Source organism: Bos indicus x Bos taurus, chromosome 2, assembly GCF_003369695.1.
Source record: "Bos indicus x Bos taurus breed Angus x Brahman F1 hybrid chromosome 2, Bos_hybrid_MaternalHap_v2.0, whole genome shotgun sequence".
In the NCBI taxonomy this organism is placed as follows: domain Eukaryota; kingdom Metazoa; phylum Chordata; class Mammalia; order Artiodactyla; family Bovidae; genus Bos; species Bos indicus x Bos taurus.
In genome coordinates this window covers 97,674,183-97,690,824 of record NC_040077.1, presented here as the reverse complement: position 1 = coordinate 97,690,824, position 16,642 = coordinate 97,674,183, and the positions used below count along the sequence as shown (strand labels likewise).

The following is a 16,642-nucleotide window of genomic DNA, read 5'->3' as shown; positions in this document are numbered from 1 at the left end:
TCCAGTATTTTGCCTAGACAATTCCATGGACAGAGGAGCCTGGTGAGCTGCACTCCAAGGGATATGAGTTAACGTATATACAATTGGTTGACAGCATAATAGTGAGTTGGTCAAAAAGTTCGTTTGGGCTTGTCTGTAAACTCTTCCTTTTTGGCCGACCTGATAGAATGGTAATAGGTGGAGTTATTCAGTCGATGTAGAGAAATGAACCTCACAAAATCATCAACAAAGCTTTTATTCAGTAATTTGCCAAGAGTGATTTTCTAGCTGGAACAAATTTGAGACAAGATTAAACTCTTCTTTAGGAGGCTGGCTTCCTAAAGCTTAAGCATTTTTACAGCAAGAATCATGTCTGAAATAGTAATTGTGATGCAGGTCTGAAAAATGCCTGCTTACTAGAATGAATCATTAAAAAGTTCAGCTGTATTTCTATTAAGAGACATGTTAAATATAAGTATACAGAAATGTTGAAGATGACAATAAGAGCAAACACCAAAAGAATGCTGATATAACTATAATGTTAGACAAAACAGACTTCAAGGCAAATAGCATTCCTATAGTTAAAGATGAAAATTTCACAGCTATAAAAAGACATATTACCAGATGTCAGGCTTATCATTAAGCTTATTGTAAGTAAGATCAGTATAATATTGGTTCAAGGATAGACAAATAGATACATGAAATAGAATAAGGAATACAAAACAAATCTGTAGATATTTGATATTTAACAAAAATGGCACTGCAATATGATGGGAAAAGTCCAGTCTTTTCTATAAATGGTGCTGGGTCTGTTGCCTATTAGATATCTCTACAGAAAAAATAAACTTTGACCCTTACTTTACACCGTACCAAAATTAATTCCAGGTGACTTGTTAACCTAAATGTAAATGTAAAGGCAATAAAGCACCTGGCCTGTAAGAGGACACATTTGTAACCTTGGGTTAGCCAAGATTTCATAAGAGGACACAGAACTAAAACATAGGAAAAAGGTGATACATTGGTGCCGGGGACCAGCCCCAGCTGATCCAGGGTATTCGAAGGAGAGACGGCCTAGGCGACTATTTATATGCTAATTAGAGATATAAAGAATAATAGAATGAGGATAGCTCAGTAGGAAAATTCAGTGGAGAAAAGAGGCTGAGTAGCTTGGTTTACGCGGGAGACCAATAAAACTTCAAGACAAGAAGTTTGCACCACTTAGGTAGGCCGCAGGCGCCCTCTCGAATAGCGGAAGGTGCCTCACCCTAGACACCTTCTCGAGTGTGTCTTAGAAGCCCAGGCATAATTAGTAAGCGTGGTGGGTTCCGCGCTCCAGATGGAGACTCAGCTGGAAGTTAAAGGGAAGAATGACATGGGGAGACCAAGCGTTGGTGAGCAAGGCCCGTAGCTTTATTTTCAACAGGGGCTTATATACCCTAAGTTACACATAGAGGATAATAGGGGATGCAAAGTCAGCAGTCTTTGATTCTTATCAAAAACCAGGGTTTCTTTCCTGCAGATTTATCGTATACAAATGGTTTAGGTGATTTACATCATCTTCTGGCCAGAAGGCCTATTAACATTTTATGACTCTTGACAAGGACTTATCAACAAAGACTTATTTTCTCTAAGAGTAATTATTTTAAGGTTTGGCACCATCTTCCGAAGATAAAATTGCATTCCTATAGGGTGGATGTGTAATGGGTTTACAACAAAGGAAAGAATTTATTACCTTAAGGGTCTAAAGTTACTAACACCAAGGCCACTACTTATTTTTTCTATATACCAACTATTAATTAATACATATTCAAGGATACAATTCAGGGGATGTGAAAACTTGGCAACAAGCATTGACTCATCAATGAAATCCTTTACTAGTCTTATTCTGACAGTTTCTAACTCTCTGAGAGGCTCTAAGCTATTTGAATATCTTAAGCTTCCCGTGCCTCTGGAGGCTGGGAGACTGTAAACAATCGTATGCATAGCTGCAGGAGTCCGGGTAAACTTGTCAGGCGAGTTAGAGAGCCATCTGAGGGGTTTGGATTTAAACACTCCTAATTGCCCAGGAACTTTATTAATTGGAGCTGTAAGTTAACTCTTTGACAGAGAGAGCGAGATGGTGGTAGGGGACAGCCCCCAGTAGAGTCAGAGGTGAGAGCACAAAGCAATAAAGTAGGCAGACTCTGGTTTTTTGGGGGAAGATACTCGAGAATATCCGGGGAGACTCCCGAGGCTCGATCCCACCTTTGCGTATGCCGAGCCTCCTTCCTCATGACCTTTGTCACGAGCGGAATGTCTCTCGCCGGCTCCCGGCACATTGGACTATATTAAAATGAAGAGTTCTGTTAATCAAAAGACAAACTTAGGGAAGTCAAATTATAAGTCACAGAGTAAAAGATATCATTTGAAATACAGGTAGCCAGTCACGTGTTGGAAAGGCTAAATAACCAGTCAAGAAAGCCTACTGGGACTTCCCTGGCAGCCCAGCACTGCCAGAGGGCAAGGGTTTGATCCCTGGTCAGGGAACTAAGATCCCACATGCCACAGGGCAGGGCCCGCCCCCCGCCAAAAAAAAAAGAAAGGAAAGCCTACCGTATGCCTTTCTTTCCAATACCATGTTCAGTGATACCATTCTGGTACTTTGTATTTAGCAATTACTACACATTGGTAAACTGGCAAAGCTACAGAGATCTAGTCGTGAAATGTTCACCAGTACACCACTCCACACAAGCTCGGGAAAAGTCTACATATCAAATAAAAATTATTGACTACCTCATTGAGAAATTAAAAAGAAGAGGTTTCCTAATGTTACATAATTAAGGAGGAGGAGGAGGAAAGGCCAAAGAGTTGGTTAAGTCAGAATAATGGAACATTTTGAAAAAATGCAACTTAATTATTTTTAAGCATGTATATTAAAAGGGAACTATCCACAATTCATTTGAATTATTATCTCTGCCTTTAGAAGACCTATTTTAATAGAGAGATGAGACTGACTTTCACTTCACATATCATTTATACACACAAACATATATATATATATATATGTATATGTATATATCAGAGGCAACATCCTAGAATCGGAATAACACTCTCCATGTGAGGCCTCTGGGCTCCCTGCTCTTGGAAAATGATAGGCATGATTTATCTTCCTGCTCTTTGTGTGACAGAGTCCTTATTTTTCCCTAAAAGGAGTTTTCTTAAATAGATTAAATGTCTATTGAGAAATTAATAGCAAATCAAATTTCAATTACACGTGAAGATAATATTTCCTAAACATCTTAGCTGATGCATAAATTCTAAATTAGAGGATTTCAAATTGATGAAAATTTACTGTATTTTTCATAACCTCTGCTATGACAAGTTTCCTACATTTAGTTTTGCAAATGGACTTGCCAGAATGTTACATGCTAGTATTAACAAACATAACCTTTGTATTCACTCAGCTTTATTTCCCTTGCCATATTTACTTATTACAAGGCACAGATTAAAGCGTGCAGTTACCTTCTGAATGACTCAGGAGCATATGCCACCACTGTAACACACAGCTTAATGGCTTCACTTATAGAGAAAGTCAGGTCTTCGTTTCCATAGCAGAAATCTAAAGGGACAGAGGTCAAGGCACACAATCAGAGTGGATTCTGCCAGGGATAAAGAGGAGCTTATCACTCCTAACATTTTCTTTCTAGTGATATTTTGTAGGTATTTTTTTTTAATAGACTTTATTCCTAAACTGTGAACACTCAATTTCCTCATCTTAAGGGACTAAAAATTTTATTCTGTTTTTGAATAATCATAGGACAAATAAAAGTGTTTTTTTTTGGTAATTAAAAAACTCTCATCTAATAGAACAGCAGGCTTCCCTGTCCATCACCAGCTCCGGGAGTTTGCTCAAACTCATGTCCATTGAGTTGGTGATGCCATTCAACCATTTCATCCGCTGTCGTCCCCCTTCTTTTCCTGCCCTCAATCTTTCCCAGCATCAGAGTCTTTTCAAATCAGTCAGTTCTTCACATCAGGTGGCCAAAATATTGGAGTTTCAGCTTCAGCATCAGTCCTTCCAATGAATATTCAAGACTGATTTCCTTTAGAATGGACTGGTTGGATCTCCTTGCAGTCCAAGGGACTCTCAAGACTCTTCTCCAACACCACAGTCCAAAAGCATCAATTCTTTGGTGTTCAGCCTTCTTTATGGTCCAACTCTCACATTCATACATGACTACTGGAAAAATCATAGCTTTGACTATATGGACCTTTGTTGGCAAAGTAATGTCTGTGCTTTTTAATACACTGTCTAGGTTTGTCATAGTTTTCCTTCCAAGGACCATGTGTCTTTTAATTTCATGGCTGCAATCACCATCTGCAATGATTCTGGAGCCCAAGAAGACAAAATCTATCACTGTTTTCACTTTTTACCCTTCTATTTGCCATGAAGTGATGGGACTGGATGCCATGTTCTTAGGTTTTTTTAATGTTGAGTTTCAAGCCAGCTTTTGCACTATCCTCTTTCACCTTCATCAACAGGCTCTTTAGTTCTTAACTTTCTGCCATATGTTATCTGTATATCTGAGGTTGTTGGTATTTCTCCCAGTTTTCATGGTAGAGAATCCTTAACACTTTAAGAATTATAAGAAATTTAAGAAACAGGGCATAGGAAAATGTATTCATTTAACTGATACTAAGCCCCACTTATGTTGCTGTTTTCATTTAGTTCAAAATATTCAGTATAAAGTCACTAAAAATATTACAAGGAGAAAAAGAATGTCAAGGCAAATTTTCCTTTTACCCAATGATTTAAGAGGCTTCTCAGCTTTGACCAGCTCTAAGATGTCCAGGATGTCAGTGGTCTCTCCCTCCAGGGACTGCAGCAAGTCAAACAGGCACTGAGCTGACACACCTTTGCTGGATCCAGTATTGGCAGCATCCTGTGTAAAGAAAAGTCATGGGCCATCACTGAAAAGTCTACAAATAACAAATGCTGGAGAGGGTGTGGAGAAAAGGGAACCCTTACACATTACCAGTGGGAATGTAAGTTGGTGCAGCCACTAGGGAAGAGAGTATGGAAGTTCCTTCAGTTCAGTTCAGTTCAGTTCAGTTCAGTCACTCAGTCGTGTCCAACTCTTTGCGACCCCATGAATCGAAGCATGCCAGGCCTCCCTGTCCATCACCAACACCCGGAGTTCACTCAAACTCATGTACATTGAGTCAGTGATGCCATCCAGCCATCTCATCCTCTGTTGCCCCCTTTCCTCCTGCCCCCAATTCCTCCCAGCATCAGAATCTTTTCCAATGAGTCAACTCTTCGCATGAGGTGGCCAAAGTACTGGAGTTTCAGCTTTAGCATCATTCCTTCCAAAGAAATCCCAGGGCTGATCTCTTTCAGAATGGACTGGTTGGATCTCCTTGCAGTCCAAGGGACTCTCAAGAGTCTTCTCCAACACCACAGTTCAAAAGCATCAATTCTTCGGCGCTCAGCCTTCTTCACAGTCCAACTCTCAAATCCATACCTGACTACTGGAAAAACCATAGCGTTGACTAGATGGACCTTTGTTGGCAAAGTAATGTCTCTGCTTTTCAATATGCTATCTAGGTTGGTCATAACTTTCCTTCCAAGGAGTAAGTGTCTTTTAATTTCATGGCTGCAATCACCATCTGCAATGATTTTGGAGCCCAAAAAAATACAGTCTGACACTGTTTCCCCATCTATTTTCCATGAAGTGATGGGACCAGATGCCATGATCTTCGTTTTCTGAATGTTGAGCTTTAAGCCAACTTTGTCACTCTCCTCTTTCACTTTCATCAAGAGGCTTTTTAGTTCCTCTTCACTTTCTGCCATAAGGGTGGTGTCATCCGCATATCTGAGGTTATTGATATTTCTCCCGGCAATCTTGATTCCAGCCTGTGCTTCTTCCAGCCCAGAGTTTCTCATGATGTACTCTGCATAGAAGTTAAATAAGCAGGGTGACAATATGCAGCCTTGACGTACTCCTTTTCCTATTTGGAACCAGTCTGTTGTTCCATGTCCAGTTCTAACTGTTGCTTCCTGACCTGAATACAGGTTTCTCAAGAGGCAGGTTAGGTGGTCTGGTATTCCCATGTCTTAAAGAATTTTCCACAGTTTATTGTGATCCACACAGTCAAAGGCTTTGGCATAGTCAATAAAGCAGAAATAGATGTTTTTCTGGAACTCTCTTGCTTTTTTGATGATCCAGCAGATGTTGGCAATTTGATCTCTGGTTCCTCTGCCTTTTCTAAAACCAGGTTGAACATCTGGAAGTTCACGGTTCACGTATTGCTGAAGCCTGGCTTGGAGAATTTTGAGCATTTCTTTACTAGTGTGTGAGATGAGTACAGTTGTGCGGTAGTTTGAGCATTCTTTGGCATTGCCTTTCTTTGGGATTGGAATGAAAACTGACCTTTTCCAGTCCTGTGGCCACTGTGAGTTTTCCAAATTTGCTGGCATATTGAGTGCAGCACTTTCACAGCATCATCTTTCAGAATTTGAGATAGCTCAATTGGAATTCCATCACCTCCACTAGCTTTGTTCATAGTGATGCTTCCTAAGGCCCACTTGACTTCACATTCCAGGATGTCTGGCTCTAGGTCAGTGATCACACCATTGTGATTATCAGGGTCATGAAGATATTTTTTGTACAGTTCTGTGTATTCTTGCCACCTCTTCTTAATATCTTCTGCTTCCGTTAGGTCCATACCATTAGAAAACTAAAAATAGGACTATTACATGACCCAGCAAACCAAGTCCTGGGCATATATCCAGAGAAAATTCTAATTCAAAAAGACGCATGCACCCATATGTTCATAGCATCACTATTCACAGTAGCCAAAACAAGGAAACAACTTAAGTGTCCACCAGTAAGCAATATCCTATGATAAATCATAATGGAAAAGAATATAAAAAGAATGCATATTTATGTAAAACTGAATCACTCTGCTATACAACAGAAATTAACATGTAAATCAGCTATACTTCAATTTAAAGAAGAGCTATTTTAGTTTATTAATTCCTACCTCAGTATTAATATGTTTTGATCAGGAATTCAAGTTTCAAAACACTGCCACTGATAACAATTATCTAGGTGGTATTCAGTTTACGTAATTCTGCATCCAACCGTGCTACTGTATGATTTTGGAATGGAATGCCTAATTTTAAAGAATCTATTAAATGCTTGTTGCTCAGTCACTCAGTCATGTCTGACTCTTTGTGATCCCATAGACTGCAGCATGCCAGGCCTCCCTGTCCTTCACCAACTCCTGGAGTTTACTCAAATTCATGTCCATTGAGTTGGTGATGCCATCCAACTATCTCATTCTCTGTCATCCCCTTCTCCTCCTGCCTTCAATCTTTCCCAGCATCAGAGTCTTTTCAAATGAGTCAATTCTTTGATTCAGGTGGCCAAAGTATTGGATTTTCAGCTTCAGCATCAGTTCTTCCAATGAATATTCAGGGTTGATTTCCTTTAGTAAGGACTGGTTGGATCTCCTTGCAATCCAAGGAAGTCTCAAGAGTCTTCTCCAACACCACAGTTCAAAAGCATCAAAAGGAAAAGCTAATCCGGTACAAAAGAGATCTTTATGGAAACTCTTGAAAATACAGAAATGTGAACTGCCAGAATAGTTTATGCCAGTGTTTCCTCTGGTCTTTGATAGTTGGACTCAGCCTTCCCCCCCAAATTTCCATAATGAAATCAAATATGTTTGAGAAACAGAAGCTTATTTTGAAAACCCTGGGAATTTTGTGGTTCCTATTTGATAATCTATTGAAATATCTCCAGAAGAGATACTTGCTGTCTCTGTAAAATGGCTTTGATTCATTCATTAAAAACAACAGATCCTCATTAAATTCCTACTGTGTGTCAGGCATCATTCTGTGCACTGAGGTTATAGCAAAACAGAAACAAAAGCAAAAACCATACAAACAAAACAACAACTAAAATCAAGCAAAGGCAAACAAAAATCAGATTAAGATCTCACTTTATTGGAGCTCAAATTCTACTGTGGGGTGTAGCAGAGATACATATTAGTGAAACAAATACAAGTATTATACGTGATACAGTATAAATACTCTGCATAAAAATAAAAATAAAACAGGGTAAGTGCTGAACAGTGATAGAAATGAGAATCAGGAACTCTTCCTTTTTTTTTTTAAACTTTTTTATTGGAGTATAGCTGATTAGCAATGCTGTGATAGTTTTAGGTGGATAGCACAAGGGACTCAGCCATACATATTCACGTATCCATTCTCCTCCCAAGCTTCCCTCCCATCCAGGCTGCCACATAACACTGAGCAGAGTTCCTTTTGCTGTACAGTAGGACCTTGTTGGTTATCCATTTTTAATGTAGCAATGTGTACACATCCATCCTAAACTCCATAACTGTCCCTTCCCCCCAGGAAACCATAAGTTCGAGAATCTTTTCCTTTTATCATTTTCTATTTTCCATTCTTTTATTAATTAAAAAAACTAGAGAATTGGTCTATTTACATCCTAGGGGCTGAAATGAGACTTGAGGAGAAATGCTGAAGACAGACAAATTTCTTATTGAAAGAGAAATGATTTAGGGTATTTGCATTCCATAGGTTGAAGAATAGAGCTGAGAGCCTGATAACAGAAATGGACAATGACCAAACAAAACAACAACTAAAATCAAGCAAAGGCAAACAAAAATCAGATCAAGATCTCACTTTAATGGAGCTCAAATTCTACTGTGGGGTGTGGCAGAGATCCATAAATGGACAGAACAGAAATGGACAATGGCCATACATAAAAACAGAATTCTGATCCACAACCTGTAATAACCAGCCCAGGAATCCACTGCTATAGTGAGTTCTGAATAAACAAACTTGGTTTTTCTCATTGGGTTGGTCCTTTATTTACTTCCACAGAGTTTACTCACAGGAAACTCCAGGAGAGGGGCCACACTCGCAAACAGCTGGAGCACGAAGGGCTTGCGGTGTAGAATGTAGAACTGGTGGCAGGCAAATTCAATGGCTTGACGCAACTGAGGATTGCTTTCATAGTCAGAGTACACCTGTGCGAAAACAGCACATATTCAGAAAAGGCCTTAACAGCTTACTAGAGTTGTGTTTGCTTTACAAGCTCATAGCTATGGGAAGCATGGAGGGAAATGACTAATTTCATAAACTGATAGCGGGGAGGATAAAGCGGTATATACCTTTTTGAAAGAAATCTAGAAATATACATAAAAATGCAAAAAATAAAATATACTATTTCCCCAGGAAGTTTATGACTAGTGATTTGTCGTAAGAAAACAATTAAACAAATATACAAAGATGTATATACAGGAATGCCTGCTGCAAGGCATTAAGGCATTAAAATAGTAGAAAATTTGAAACCTAAATTATTCATAAATTGAGATTAAGTGAATTATTTATATGCATACAACTGAGTACTATGCAACTATTTTTTAAAAGATGCTATATAGTGCTAAATGTAGCTACAGGGAAAATGCCCACAACATTCTTAGTGTCACATTAAAAAAAAGGTAGGCAAAAACTTGAACATATGGTATGCTCCAACTTCTGTTTTAAAAAAAAGTAGGAGAGAGAGCACCAGAATTTTCAAGATGTGCAAACAATGATTATCTAGGAAGGAGGATTATAGATGATCTTTATTTTCTTATCTAAACTTTCTTCTTTTGAATTTTATAATGAACATTTATTGTTTTTGATAATTATTTAAGAAGCTATAATAATGGAAAATAGATAAAATTCCAACTATTTAAAAAGAGGACAGAGAGCCCTGATGATATTAAAAGTCAATTTCTTGCCTCTGTAGGTTGAGCAAACTCCACTTTACATAAGCATGTATTACTTCTTCTATGATTTACTAAAATTTCCATAAAAACAGAGAACTAGGATGAGCCCCCAGGCCCTTTCTGAACTTTATTCAGTACCCCTCAATGGGGCCACATACACGTTAGACATGATTAAGGGAAAACTGTTCCTGCTACATTCATCTCCTCCAACCACCTCATTATACCAAATTTAACAGCAATTTTGAAAATCTCTTTTCAGAGAGAGGTTGCAAAATCTCTTGGGAGAAACAGCAATTGAACACTTGCCCCACATTTGAATAATGGTTCTCAAACTTCTGAGGGCATCAGAACCACCCAGAGGCTTTGTAAAAACACAGATTCCTGGGCTGTGACTCCAGAGTTTCCGATGAAGTAGGTCTAGGATGGGGCCCAAGAATGTGCGTTTGGAACAAATTCCCAAGTGATGCTGATGCCGCTGGTTCAGAGATTTCACTTTGAGAACCACGGGCCCAGAAGAAACGGGGAACTGTGGCTCAGATCTGGGAAATCTCAGGATAGAATGGAATACTGTGACCTTCGATAAATCTTTGTGGGGGTTTCATTTGGTGCCTTCTCAGGTCATGAAAACAGATAATTCGATCAGCTAAAGTCTCAGCATGGACCTTGTTGACCTTCTGAATGGGCAGGGGAGGAGGCCCATGTACCTGCAGCATGGTGGGCAGAATCCACTGGTAGCCACTGAGGGAGAAGAGGTGGTTGAAGTGCACGGCACTGTTGATGACGGTGGCCGCGTACTGCCTGAGCAGGGCACTGTCTTCTGGGTGCAGGATCAGAGCCCCATTAAAGACGTTGAGGAAAAGCATGATTTCATCTCCCCAGGGGAACTCACTAGGCATGCCCAGGAACATCTCCTCCAGGAGCTGGATCCACAAGCTTTTCTGAAGAGTGTCAAGGCCAAAGAGTTCCTTTCCAGCTGTGAGACATGAAGACACAGAGGCAGGTTTAGCCCCACACCAATCCCCATGTCAGCATGGAGGGCAGTCCAACCTAGGGCCCTGCTGTTTCCAACTCAGGGATGTGAAGACCTACTGCTGACATGCACAATGTTGCCTGCATTTCGGTAACACTTTCGAGTCTTCCAAGGACTTTTCTGTCACCCCTTTGATTCAACTCTGTGGGCAAGACAGGGCCGGCAAGTGTGGTGTGTTGCTGTTGCATAAGCTGTGGCTTTAAGGAAAAAATTATTTCAGAAAGAAAATGGCAGGGCTGGGACTAGTTCTTGGTCTTTTAACTCCTGGTTGGACTAGAGCTCATGTACCATCACTCTGAGCATCTGGATGAAGACACAGCACAAAGATGCTGATTTAAGTAAATTGTCACAAATGAATAACTGAATGTGGTTTCAAAATGGATCTTTTTCTATTTCTCTGTCTCACTCTCCCTTTCTCTCTCCATTTTTCTCTTCCAATTCAGGTAATTTACATAGAGTAAAATACACAGATCGTTAAATGTAGAATTCAACGAATTTTGACAAAAATACCCACTTGTAACCAACATTCCAATCAATATATGAACCATTTTTATCATCTGAGAAAATTCCTTCAAATCCCTTTCTGGGAAATCCATTCTCCCCGCCCTCTGCACCACGCCCCCTACCCCCCCCACCCCCAGCCCCCGCCTGAATAGGGAACTACTGCTCTGATTTCTTTCACTGTAGATTCATTTTGCCTCCTCTTGAACTTTACAGATAGAGAAGGCAATGGCACCCCACTCCAGTACTCTTGCCTGGAAAATCCCATGGACGGAGGAGCCTGGCAGGCTACAGTCCATGGGGTCGCTAAGTCGAACACGACTGAGCGACTTCACTTTCACTTTTCACTTTCATGCATTAGAGAAGGAAATGGCAACACACTCCAGCGTTCGTGCCTGGAGAATCCCAGGGACAGGGGAGCCTGGTGGGCTGCCGTCTATGGGATCGCACAGAGTCAGACACGACTGAGCGACTGAATTGCCTGACTGACTGACTGAACTTCACAGAAATACTTGTCCTTCACTTAGTCAAGTACTCCCTAACAACACCCTACTACTTTCTTCAATTGCTTATGATTAGCTCAGAGCAGTGGTCTCAGAGTTTAGTCCTTGAAATGGCAGCATCAACCATGCCTTGGAACTTGCTAGAAATACAAGTTCCTGAGCCCCATTCCAGAGCTACTGAATCAGAAACTGGGGACTGGAGGGTGGGATGCAGCCATCTGTGTTTTATCAAGTCCTCCAGTCCTCCAGGTGATTCTGTTGCCCATTCAAGACTGAGAGTCACTGATTTAGAGAACTGTTTACTGATTAAGATGGAGATGATCTCCAGCTGAGGACAAAACTAGGCCATGAGAAGATGCCCAAGAGAGGAAAGGCTTCTTTCTTGATACCTTGAGGATCACTGAAGAGTGAAAACTCTGCATCAATAGCACTTCGAGGGAATGAGGGCAGTCGGAGGAGGTCTTCTTGGAGCATGGAGACGTGGGACTGCTTGTGGGCTGTGGGGATCTTCTGGGTGAGGGAGATGAGAAACAAAACCCGCCCCACTTCCTCCAGCTTGCGAGTGAACACCTAGCAGCAGGCGAGGGCAGAAGGAGACGAAAAGCGGAATTGGGCAACCCCGAAACCCCCACGACTGAAGACATTAAAATCTCTAACGGCAAACCAGGCTAAGTAAAAATTAAGGGGTGGGGGAAGTGAAAGGAAGGAGAAAGAAGTTTCTTTTCCTTACCATGCAGAAAGAGCAAACAATAGTTAATTGACTCACACTTCCTGCATCTGTCTGCTCTAGAGAAGGAAGTGTTTCTCATGCCAGGCTGGAGAAGGAGCACAAGGCAAGTATTGTCAAGAACAGCTCAGTATTAAATAGAGTGCATTTGTGTGGATGTCATAAGATGGAAGGCCTTCTCCAACAGAAGCCAGTCAATTCCACTTGCTTCCCTCATTTCCAATGAGGCCTTAAGCTGTTTCCTGTCAGTTCTGGGTTTGCCTCTTAAAGACTGAAATGGGATCCAGGAAAAACCTCTTTTGGGACAAAAGCTAATGGGGCCTAGATTGGTGGCCCTTTAGCCCTGAGTTTAGATGGCATGAATGTGGGGCTCATGTTCCTTTTCCAAGTGCCTTTTCTGTTCCTGGTCAGAGGGCAGGGGGATGTGATTAGGAAGATGATCAGCAGCTTGACCAGAGCCAGAACCACAGTGTGCATGTTATTATCTCCCTGAGGAACTTCGAAGTCTTAAGATCACAAGCGGGAGTTTACAAAGAGTAAGAGTCTTGTTTTATGCTATTTTTGCTAAAGATTTTTTTCTGTGTGTGTGGACCATTTTTAAAGTCTTATTGAATGTGTTACAGTATTACTTCTGTTTTATGTGGCTTTTTTTGGCCATGAGGCATGTGGGATTTTAGCTCCCCAACCCGCACCCCCTGCATTGGAAGGTGAAATGTTAACCATGGAACAGCCAGGGAAGTCCCTATGCTCTTCTTTTAAAACACGTTCTTAAACATTATGTTTTAAAAACCTTGCTCATGAAGAGCTGTTATTGATTATGGCTTTCATTATTTTGCTGCCAAAATCAGAGACTGGTATAATTTGGGGGGATTGCTTTAGAAATTAAATATTTAAGTTTTCTCCCAACACCTCATACTTTGTAACACATTCACTATTTTCTTTCTTTTCAATGCAATTTAGGTAGTTAATATTAACTATGTTTTAAATTACTTAACTTGTTGAATTCTATGCCATCTCATGAGGATATCTCTGAATACTTTGATGCCAAATTGGCATTCTTGCTATGTGCAAAAAAATTGAGAAGATAAAAGCTTTTTGTTTTGACATTTTATTAAAAATAAATGAATGTAACATGTGGTGGCGGTGGTTTAGTCGCTAAGTCATGTCCAACTCTTGGGATCCCACGGATTGTAGCCTGCCAGGCTCCTCTGTCCATGGGATTCTACGGGAGAGAATACTACAGTGGGTTGCCATTTCCTTCCCCACAGGATCTTCCTGACTCAGGAATCGAACTCAGGTCTCCTGCGTTGCAGGCAGATTCTTTACCAACTGAGCTATGAGGAAAGCCCTTTGTTTTGACATTTTATTAAAAATAAATGTATAGAACAGTCTTATGGACTCTGTGGGAGAGGGAGAGGGTGGGAAGATTTGGGAGAATGGCATTGAAACATGTAAAATATCATGTAAGAAACGAGTTGCCAGTCCAGGTTCGATGCACGATACTGGATGCTTGGGGCTGGTGCACTGGGACGACCCAGAGGGATGGTATGGGGAGGGAGGAGGGAGGAGGGTTCAGGATGGGGAACACGTGTATACCTGTGGCAGATTCATTTTGATATTTGGCAAAACTAATACAATTATGTAAAGTTTAAAAATAAAATAAAATTAGAAAAGAAAATAAATGAATGTAACACATAGACCACATTAAACCTGCATCATTAGAACTGTGGGCTACAGCTACATTTCACATGCAAAACAGTGAATTTTCTTAAGTTCAGTCTGATTTGTGATGAGATGTGTGAATGTTATTCTGCTCTTCAATCTAAGTACAGCAGATTGATTCTATCTCCTCCTAGTTTAAGAGAAGTTACCAAAATACCAAAGGTCAGATCACTGGTCAGAGGCAGAGCTATGACTGAGTCCAGATCTCTGAACCTTGGTTCAGTGCCTTTTTCAGGTATGCTACCATCCATTGAGAGGAGGGCATGGCAACCCACTGCAATATTCTTGCCTAGAGAATCCCATGGACAGAGGAGCCAGGCAGGCTACAGTCCATGGGGTCACAAAGACTCAGACATGACTGAAGCAACCTAGCATGCAGGCATGCTTTATCCATTGATCCCTTTTATTTTTTTCCAGCTAGCAGAAATTTCTGAAACAACATTTTTATAGCTACATTATATGTATTCCCAATCTGGAATGAAAATCCATACTTAGAAACTAGTAGGTAAATAAAACAGAAAATTTCTATTATTTATACCCCAACAATTCATCAAAATACTACTCCAAGTGAGTATTTAATACCTTTACATATGATCCAATTTGCAAAACTTAAAAAATACACTATTTAGGGGGAACTGTCTATTGATCAAGAACCCATCCTTCTCTCTCTAGAGATCATAACAGAACCATAGGATCTCAGGGCCAGCAATCATTTACAGATAGTCTATCCCAGTAACATGACACAATAATAGCATAAAACTGTGGTGGTCAGGCACCTGTTTCTGAATGAGCTCCTGTCCTTTCTCTGGATGCATGTGTACAAGGTTCAGCTGTGGAGACACGGATCTCCTGAAAGGGTAAATATCCCGAACGTAGGTCTGTGGTGGGGTTACACAAAGACAAAAAGAGTTCAAACAGCTAAACTCTGACTCTCATTTTCTCATTCCCCAAAGGGCAGACAAACATAAGTTATGTATTTTCTAATGGTTTCCATTCTTACTATTTTGCCCTCCTGCCAAATTCTACAAAATCCCAGGAATATACCCCCTCCTTAGGAAAGCTTCAAACTCCCCAAGCCAGATACACTTTCCCAATCCCAAATACCCTGTCAGGAGCAAGGGAGCCAGAGGCAATTTACTAAAACACATTCTGGAAGAGGAAGAAAATCATTCTAAAGTGCTGTCAGTGGTCTTGAGGCTTCCTTTTGCTAATTAGATCAGGTTTCCATGATCATGCTTAATATAGTGGAACAAGAATAATGTTAACATTCCAAATAGATATATGTCCTTACAATATGGGAACTTAACTTTCACTTAGATGTAATAAGAGTGACAATATACCTTGCTTGACTTCTTCAATTATTACAACAACCCTAAAGTAGACACCATCATCACCTTCACTTTACAGGCAAGCAAACTGAAGGGTATGAAGGTCAAGTGGCCAGTCCAAACCTATGTTGACAGTAAGACAGTGTGATCCAAGAGCCATACTCCCCACCGTTAAACAGTGACACACCCCTGAGGGAAGCTGCCCTCAGGAAAGGCATAACAGGCTTTTGACACAACTCTCCATGAGCGTCATCACTCCACAGGCTTACCTTATTATAGTGGATAAGGTTCCATCGTTTATCCATGAGAAAGTAATGTGTTGACTGCGATTCTGGGATATTAAAAAACTCCAGACACTCCTAGAATAACAACAACAAATCTTAAAAAAACATTTACTGAGATCATATTATGAGCCAAACAGTAAGATGAAAGACAAAAATGCCATAAAAACAAGGTAATTTCTTATAAGGAATATAAATATATGTATTTATATCTTACATTGTGTATATTATATGTGTGCATATATGTGTATATATATTATACACACATATATATGAATATATACAGGCACATAGCCATCTAAAAAATGATAGCATAAAGACTGTGTAAGATCTCGTAAGACAAAGGTAGGGGTTAAGAGGTGTAAGCTATATTTATTAATATATGATAAATAAGCTACAAGGACATAGTGTGCAACACAGAATGTATTTTACAATAATTATAAATGGAATATGACCTTTAAAAATTGTGAATCACTAGGCTGTACACCTGAAGTTTATATAATATTATACATCAACTATACCTTAATTTTGGAGAAGAAACTGGCAACCCACACCTGTATTCTTGCCTGGAGAATCACATGGACAGAGGAGCCTGGTGGGCTAGAGTCCATGGGGTCACAAAGAGTTGGACATGACTGAGCTACTAACATACATACCTCAATTTAAAAAGGACACTGTGACATAAACTATCTGCTCTGCTCTCATAGTGCTAAACGAGGTACAATTATAGTACAGCCTTGAGTGATGAACTGTGGAGACACAGTGGCATCTACTGGCCT

The 16,642-nt window shown here is 40.2% G+C and overlaps 1 protein-coding gene across 14 annotated transcripts in view; it reads right to left on the bottom strand.

Moving 5' to 3' along the window:
* Positions 1-16,642, bottom strand: part of UNC80 (unc-80 homolog, NALCN channel complex subunit) — a 230,194-nt gene that overhangs the window by 48,033 nt on the left and 165,519 nt on the right. For all 14 annotated transcript variants that reach the window (XM_027566280.1, XM_027566179.1, XM_027566218.1 and 11 more), the window contains 7 exons: positions 15,852-15,941; positions 15,031-15,132; positions 12,195-12,375; positions 10,476-10,744; positions 8,890-9,024; positions 4,763-4,901; positions 3,481-3,577 (listed from right to left, as the gene is read on the bottom strand). In XM_027566280.1, the coding sequence (XP_027422081.1) occupies positions 3,481-3,577; positions 4,763-4,901; positions 8,890-9,024; positions 10,476-10,744; positions 12,195-12,375; positions 15,031-15,132; positions 15,852-15,941 (1,013 nt within the window). The remainder of the gene's footprint in view (positions 1-3,480; positions 3,578-4,762; positions 4,902-8,889; positions 9,025-10,475; positions 10,745-12,194; positions 12,376-15,030; positions 15,133-15,851; positions 15,942-16,642) is intronic.